This window comes from Phalaenopsis equestris, unplaced genomic scaffold, assembly GCF_001263595.1.
Source record: "Phalaenopsis equestris unplaced genomic scaffold, ASM126359v1 Scaffold000237, whole genome shotgun sequence".
NCBI classification, from domain to species: Eukaryota; Viridiplantae; Streptophyta; class Magnoliopsida; order Asparagales; family Orchidaceae; genus Phalaenopsis; species Phalaenopsis equestris.
Window position 1 is genome coordinate 902,501 of NW_018164679.1, and position 8,872 is coordinate 911,372.

Here is an 8,872-nt window from a genome sequence, read left to right on the forward strand (position 1 = left end):
AGTAAATTTTTTTACTGACACCGAAGACCGGTGAAATTCCTCTTTTCTGATCCTTCTGAGCCTTTTTTCAGTAGCATTAAGAGCGTCAGATGCCGAGATGGGCAGACGATCCAACTCGGTGATGGGTTTACGGCGAAGAACCCTAATTTTGGGGTTCGTCGGCGCTCTTTTTTTCGGTACCGCCATCTACTTCCGGCTATGGACCATAGATTCGTCGTTTACTGTCGACGACAGAGAAGAACTAAGGTTGGATTCAAACCTAAAAATCATTTACCGCTTTTTCAGTCTGCTTTTACCATCAAAATCTTCTCCTCAGGCTCGGTTACTCTACTTTTATCTCGTCTTTACTTCCTCGCCGTTCTTCTTTGTTGATCTTTGTGTAAGAGGAGCACCGATGAATTGAACTTTCTGTTTGAAAGCTGCATTATTTGAATTCTGATACGTGTCTCAAAAGAGGTAAGAACTTGGAGATTTTGAGTCTAGGACAGATCTTCCTGGTCGTGTCTTTTGAACAATTGGGTATCAATTCAGGGGAAGATTGGGTGAGGGTATCCTGAGAGTTAGTCATTATGGATTTTGAAACTCGTGGATTCGTTTTGAGATGAGTGAAATGTCTGAATAATCAATTAACGCTTATATTTTATTTTTGAAAAGTGGTAATGGTGCTATTTTTATGTGATATTAAAGATTTTGAGTCCCATGTGTGTAAATATGTAAATACATAAGAATTTTGTGCTATGCATGTAAATGCCCTCCACTAAAAAAAAAAAAAGAAAAAACCTGTAGACGGAGATGCCTACGCAAGCTTACCTTCACTTGACAAGCCTGTAGATGGAGATGCCTACGCAAGCTTACCTTCACTTGACAAGCGAAATCTCTTTCCTTTCCTAACTCCTGCATTGTGGCAAGTAGTTATAACTTATAAGGACAGCCCCAAACTTATAATTTAAGAAAATTACAGAGAAGGCATTCTATGTTTGATAGAAGTTACCATAGATTTTTGTATTTCTTTGCACATTTCAGATGCTCTTTGGTAGGTTGTTAGTATTGTTGCGTTTTGTAGTAACATAGAACTTCCTGATATCAAAATTAAATTTTCATAATTTTGATTGGTTTTTTAAATATTCAGATTTATCCACTTACTAAAATAAATGATTTGCCCCATTGACAAAGATCTCTTAAGGAAATTATTTATTTGTGTGGGGCCTTTCTATCTCTTTCGTATCAAATAAAGTTTTAAGCTTTGGTAACTACTCCTGAAAATTTTTGAAAAATTATTGCGACAAATTTATTTTTCAATTTGCTTTCATTCGCAAAGAAATGGGCAAATTTGATCAGCCAGTAGTAGTATAAGAGTCCTACTAAGATGTTTTATTGGAGGAAATCTAGGAAGCCAAAACTTAGTTTTATCAAATTACTGAGTTCACATATAATAGCTTTATCAATATGCCATAGGAATATTTGTGTTCATTTATTAGAAGCCTAATCGTTCTGTGGGCTTTGTAAGACCTCATGACCTTTTAGGATATGCAGAAAGCTTTGAACTAATTCTTATGGGGTGTCTTAACAGAAAGGGTTTTATTAATTTTTCTAGCAATTCCAATTCCTGTTTTATTAGTTTTTATTTGGAAGATCTACATTCATACCACTCAATTCTTATGTATTTACTTGTCTTAACACCAAAATTTCAATTTTTACATATATGCCGCCTTACTTGTGCTTGAAAAGATATATTTCACTTTTTAAAAATTAAACTAGTAGTAATTTTGATGTGATATGAAAGATTTGTGTCGTATAAATGTAAAAAATAAAATTTTGGTGTAATAAAGTTTAGGTGTTAGATATGTAAGAATTGGGTGGTATGTATGTAAATGACCCTTTTTATTTTATAAATATTTAAGCAAATTCGGATTCATGAGATCATGATGGAATCCTTAGAAGAGAAATGATTGTTTATTCATTGGTATCATAGTGCTCCATTTGTTGACTCATGAATGTCAAACTAGTAAAGCTCTTATATGAGTAGAGTTCTCCATATGGAGAATTTTGTTGATAGTGATTGTCTTATTTAATTCTTAATATATGTGCATAATCGGTGATTTGTTGATCAATCATAAACCTTCTTCTACAGTTTAATTATTTTTTGGGAAATTTATATACATACCACACAATTCTTATGTATTTACATATCAATAGAAATTATTGCTAAAAAAAACCTCCTTTCATTTTATCAATAATGGGCTTATATAGAGCCTTATAAGTTACAAAAATTATAAATAAATCACTTGACATCATCTATTTACAAATAAGACTCTACATTAGATACAAATGTCAACACTCCCTCTCAAGATGGGCAAAAGAAATTCACTAAGCCCATCTTGTCACATAACCTAGATAAATCTAATAAACTAAGTCCTTTGGTGATGCAGTCAACCACTTGCTCTCTGGTGGCTACATGACTTAGCTTCAGTAGGTCGTTGATCAGTTTTTCCTTGATGAAGAACCTATCAATCTCCACATGTTTGGTCACTGACTTATTGTCACACCACAACTTCATTTGAGTTCAGTGATTTACTTTGAGTTCAACCAACAAGGTTTTTAGCTCTCAACAACATCTAATACAATGACCCTGTATTCTGCCTCTGCTGTTGATCTTACTACAACTAACTATTTCTTGCTCTTCCAGGAGACCAAGTTACCAACTATAAACATGCAATATCTTGATATGGACCGTCTGTCATCAACACAACTTACCCAGTCAAAATCACAAAACCCTCAATATCTATATGTCCATTCTTTCTGCATATCAATGTTTTCCCTGGGGCACTCTTCAGATATCTCGAAATTTGATACATTGTATCCATATGAACCTTCTTTGAATTATGCATGTAGCGGCTCACCACACTTACTACAATAAAAAATATCGGGTTGAGTGTGGCACAGATAGATTAGACGGCCCACCAGCCTCTGATGCCTCTCACGATCAACCAATTCATCTGCCTTTGTGTTGAGCTTGACATTTTGATCAATTGAAGCGACTGCAGATTTGCACCCTAACATATTTGTCTTCGTGAGAAGATCCAGTACATACTTTCTTTGGGATAGGATCATCCCCTCAGATACATTAGCCACTTCAATCCCAATAAAGTATCTGAGTTGTCTTAGATCCTTTACCTCAAATTGCTTTTCTAATCTTCCCTTCAGTTAAGCAATTTTTATCTCATCATTACCGGTGATAATTATATTATCCACATACACAGCAAGTATGGTAGTGTGATCTTCATGTTGTCGATAGAATACCATGTGATCTGCATTGATTTGCTAATATCTCATATCAACCATCGCTATTCTAAACTTGTCAAACTAAGCTCGATGAGACTGCTTCTAGTTATACAGTGACTTGCTGAGCCTACATACTTTGCCCACTGTTTGGGATGTACTGAATCCTAGTGGTATCTTCATATATACCTCCTCCAATAGCTCCCCATGAAGTAAAACATTCTTCACATCCATTTGGTGGATTCTCTATGAATCACAAAGCCCTCAATATCTATATGTCCATTCTTTTTGCATATCAATGTTTTCCCCGGGGCACTCTTCAGATATCTCAAAATTTGATACATTGTATCCATATGAACCTTTTTTGGATTATGTATATAGCGGCTCACCACACTTACTACAATAAAAAATATCGGGTTGAGTGTGGCACAGATAGATCAGACGGCCCACCAGCCTCTGATACCTCTCACGATAATTCATCTGCCTTTGTGCTGAGCTTGACATTTTGATCAATTGAAGCGACCGCAGATTTGCACCCTAACATATTTGTCTTCTTGAGAAGATCCAGTACATACTTTCTTTGGGATAGGATCATCCCCTCAGGTACATTAGCCACTTCAATCCCAATAAAGTATCTGCGTTGTCTCAGATCCTTTACCTCAAATTGATTCTCTAATCTTCCCTTCAGTTAAGCAATTTCTATCTCATCATTACCGGTGATAATTATATTATTCACATACACAACAAGTATGGTAGTGTGATCTTCATATTGTCGATAGAGTACCATGTGGTCTGCATTGATTTGCTAATATCCCATATCAACCATCACTATTCTAAACTTGTCAAACTAAGCTCGATGAGACTGCTTCTAGTTATACAGTGACTTGCTGAGCCTACATACTTTGCCCACTGTTTGGGTTGTACTGAATCCTGGTGGTATCTTCATATATACCTCCTCCAGTAGCTCCCCATGAAGCAAAACATTCTTCACATCCATTTGGTGGATTCTCTATCCAGTATTCACTGTCAGAGAGCTCAATGTCTTTGTGACTGGTGCAAATGTTTCATTATAGTCAGTGTCATACTTCTGACTGTGCTCTTTTGCCACTAGTTGTGTTTTGTACCTTTCCATATTCACTTTTGGAGTTTGCTTTACCATGAAAATCCACTTGCATCCAACTATTTTCTTCTTTGCTGGTAGTGGTATAATATCCCATGTTTGGTTTTTATCAATCTGCCACTTTTTACTTAGGATCATCTTTATTAATCTGCCAACACTTGTGTATAGAGACAGAGTTCAATGATGCAATAAATGCTACTTGCAAATGTGAGATGTTAAAATAAACAATAAAGTTCACAATATTAAGTTCTCACCTAAGACGTTCAGAAGGATGTTCTACGTTACTGCGGGATGTCTTCCTTAACGTTGGGGGGTAGGAGTAGACGGAGAAGGAATAATATCACTTGGGAGTTTTGAATCAAAGGTAGATGATATAGCTGTCTCAAGAGTTAGGGAAGACCGGGACAAGGGACTTGTTGGCATTGTAGATTATGTTATCTCAGTTTGCTTCTTTCTCCGTGTATACACCCTTAACTCACATTCAAACGGATTTCCACCACTTCTAGGCAATCTCCTTGATTTCCGTCTTCTTAATTGATTCATCCCACATCACAAGATATGACATTGCTCTCACTTGCTCCACTTCATTACCATTACTACTCACTCTCTCATGCCTCATATCTCTAGTGTCTGTTGATTCACCGAAAGGTTAATTCACCTATCTAATGTGTAGTATGCTTCCATCTATACTCACAAAGAGTCTCTTCTTAATCGGGCTCCAGCAAACATAATCCTTCCGAGTAACCGAATAACCCATGAACACATATTTCACGGCTCTTGGATCCGACTTTCCTACAGATGACCTGCTGTTTTTTACAATACATACTCATTCAAATACCTTCAATGAAAGGGTCTCACTATTGTCTTCTTTTAACATCTGACAATGAGGCTTCTTCTCCAGCACTCTTGAGGGCATTCTGTTAATCAATTAAGTAGTCGTCAACACTGCTTGCTCTCATGAATGATGTGGAATATTCATTGTCATCATCATGCTTCGGGCACCTCTAGAAGATGTTGATTATTTCTCTCTACTACTTCATTCCGTGCTATTGTGTATGGGCATGTGGTTTGGTGTTGTATCTCTTGAGTTGAAAGAAAGTCCTCAAATGCTTTATTGATATATTCTGTCTCATTATCATATCTCAGTGCCTTTACAGCTACACCATATTCGGTCTGGATTACCTCGTGAAAATCTTTAATACAAGGAACCACCTGACTCTTCCATTTCATCAAGTATATTCATGTGACACAAGAAAATCAATCAATAAAAGTAACTAAATATCGATAACCATTCATAGAATTAGTAGGACAAGGTCCTTATACATCACCCTGTATCAAATCAAACACACTAGAGCTTATATTTCCATAATTGACATAAAAAACTCTTAGTAAGCTTCCTAAACTCACAAGCATCACAAACCAATTTCTCCTTATTTGTCTTTTCAGGCTTAGATGGATGCAACAAACTCAGTAAACTAAGACTAGAATGTCTCATACGTTAATGATGTAGCAGTAACACATCCTTAATGTTCCTTCTAGGTTCTCCAACTACAACACTTTCTACCATGGATGCTAGAGCTGAGTTCATCCCATCTCGGTCCAATTATTAGAGTTTGTTATGCCATGTTCCATTCCCTAAGTGTTCGGCCCGTTCCTTTCTCTTGGAAGATCACCTTAGGATTATCAAAAGAAATAATACATTTTAATTGAAGAATAATGACACTAATGGATAAGATATTTACTAGAAAAGAATTAACATGCAAAACATTTTTCATATGATTTGTACATCTCACTGTACTCTTATCAACTACAGACTGCACTGTACCATAAGTAGTCTGTAGATTCTCTGGTACTGCTAAATGAGTATATGAAAAGAACTCTCCAGCTGTATCTTTTACGTGACGAGAAACACCATAATCTATGATGCATTCTGGTGATTTTGTTGTGGAAATAGAGGCAAAAGCAAGTGTGTCACCAATACCTTTGTTGAAGCGAGTATAAGTGACAATGTTACCCCTTGATGTCGATGGATTTGAAACATTATCAGCTCCATCTTCTGTTGTTTTCTGGTTCTTCAACAATACTAGATACTCAAGATCCTCACTAGTAAAGATCACACATGTTTATCTCTCGTCCTCGTTAGGTATCCTTCTAGTCTCTTCCATACTAGAATAGCCTCGATCTGGCGCAACCAATTCAGATATGTGGCCGGTCCATCAAGCTTTAGATCCATGAGAGGGAGATCTAGCTTCACATGCGTCGGAGCATGTGCCAAGGTGTGGCTCTCGTCAAGACACTAGTTCCTTGTATGAGCCCGAGCAAGATCTTTAGAATATAGGGATCCATCTTCCCCAGAATTTTCAATCTCTTACCTCTAGCGCTATCTCCGTCTCATGACATTTTTAATCAAAAGGATCAATTCTAGATCACACAGATTAAGTCTAACTTCCTTGATGCAAATTCGTGTGATCCGCTTTGTCTTAGCCCGCACAAAGTTGCACCCCCTCTGTCTGAGCCGTCCTTGCCTTCTCTCTTCCCAATCGCGCAAAGCTTCTGTCCGTCTCCTCCATGATCATGCGATTCCACATTCCTTCTCACCAAAGCTAAAGCCTCTGTTAGCTCTAGCTGAGAATGCTTCTTGAGGACCAAGCGGAAAAACGAGAGTTTTAGGTCTCTTCTCACCGATCTACGCTTGTGTATGTCAATCTCAACTGGATTGTGGGATTCGTCGCCACTTCGCGAGGACCGTGACCGAAGGAAGAGAGATATAGGAGTTTCACGTTTCTCTGCACTGATCCCCAATGGTTTGATCGACAAGAGGCAGAAGTTTCGCATCTCTCTGCGCCGATCCCCACTGGTTTGTTCTGCATCTGTGTTTGCGTCATCGCCTTCACAGTGCCATCGTCTCACAAGGTTAGGTCATGTTTACCTGTTCACTGTGAGCCCTGAGTTGTCTTTCAACCGGTTGCTGCGAGAGGAAGGAAAAGACGAAGACGAGTGGCGGCTGACCTTGGTGAGGCTCTGATACCAAATATAAACTATTGCTCAAAAAACCTTCTTTCATTTCATATGTGACGGGCTTATATAGAGCTGTACAAATTATAACATTTTCAAATAAATCTTAGAAATCATCTATTTACAAATAAGACCATATAAGATACAAACTCAACAATATCTAACACTTAAAAAAGTTTGATATTTATATTTGTAACACATTGATGTAAAAAACTATGCATGAGGTGTATTTCACTTTAAAAAGTTAGTAATAGTGGTATTTTTTATGTTTTGTCAAAGATATGAGTGGCATGTATGTTAATATGAAACTTTAGGGGATAGATATATAAATAAATAAGAATTGTGTGGTATGGAAGTAAATGCCCATAAGTTTAGGGTACATTTTGCTGTCTATAAATTGTTCTGAACTATATCTTCTTCTGTGAGGACATTATTGCAATAAAACTAAGGCGCATTTTGCTCTGTAAAAATTATTCTTTATATGGCCACTATGATCAATAAATGATTTTTTTTTTAATTACATTTACAAGGTATAGCTGCCAACTTCGTTCAATTTCTCTCACTTTCGCTCGCTCTCTCATTCATTCATTCTTGCCAGCTTTGCTTTTGCTCCTTTCTTCTCCCTCTCTCTCTCTCTCTCCTCTCTCTTTTGCAATTTAACAAATTTCTCAAACTTTATCCAAAGAAACTGAACTACATTGAGTAGCAAGCCTTATAAATACTTATTGGCTGCTTCAATCAAATTTCTACTTAAGAGTTTGTACAATTACTTGAAAATTTTTTTTCATTAAGTCTGAACTTTATAGTAAAGTTTATTGTGCATGGAAAGCTTATCATCTGCTAGCTCTTGGAGTCACCCTTGTCAAATTTGATAAAGAAGGTAGAATGTGATTATGGCACTGTAATTGTTAAAATAATCTGAAATCCGTGTTTGAGCCTTTTCATCCTTGTAACCTATAAAAATAAAGTAATCTATAAACAATTGGTTTTTATCTACATCAATCTAGCAATTCATGGACAACAATTTTACATTTTTGCTATGTAATTAATTATGGATTCCATAATTAAAAGCCGGCTTACATATTTGTTTGTTTCGTTCTTGGTTGTTTCTCTACGTAATTATCAACAACTTTTCATTTTGTTTCTCACACGAACAAAGGAATAAAATTTAATCATATAACCTCCCGTTTTCTACATTTCTCTATTCTTAATTTAAAATTGACTTTGACACAGGATATAAATCTAATTTGGAAGATTTACATACATACCGTTTGATTCCTTCGTATTTACCTACCTACCACCTAAACTTCAATTTTTCGCATACATGCTACGTTATCTATGGATGACAAGGTGTATTTCACTTTGTAAAAGTTAAGGATAAGAAGGTGTATTTCACTTTTTAAAAGTGAAAAAGACGGCAGCGTTGATGTGATATGAAATATTTGGGTGGTATAAATG

The 8,872-nt window shown here is 36.5% G+C and overlaps 1 protein-coding gene across 1 annotated transcript in view; it reads right to left on the bottom strand.

Annotated features, from left to right (window-relative positions):
* Positions 1–8,872, bottom strand: part of LOC110023949 — a 31,044-nt gene that overhangs the window by 18,807 nt on the left and 3,365 nt on the right. Inside the window, exons 3-5 of the mRNA XM_020723612.1 lie at positions 7,362–7,420; positions 6,832–7,287; positions 6,186–6,482 (exon numbers count right to left, since the gene is read on the bottom strand). Of these exons, the coding sequence (XP_020579271.1) occupies positions 6,186–6,482; positions 6,832–7,287; positions 7,362–7,420 (812 nt within the window). The remainder of the gene's footprint in view (positions 1–6,185; positions 6,483–6,831; positions 7,288–7,361; positions 7,421–8,872) is intronic.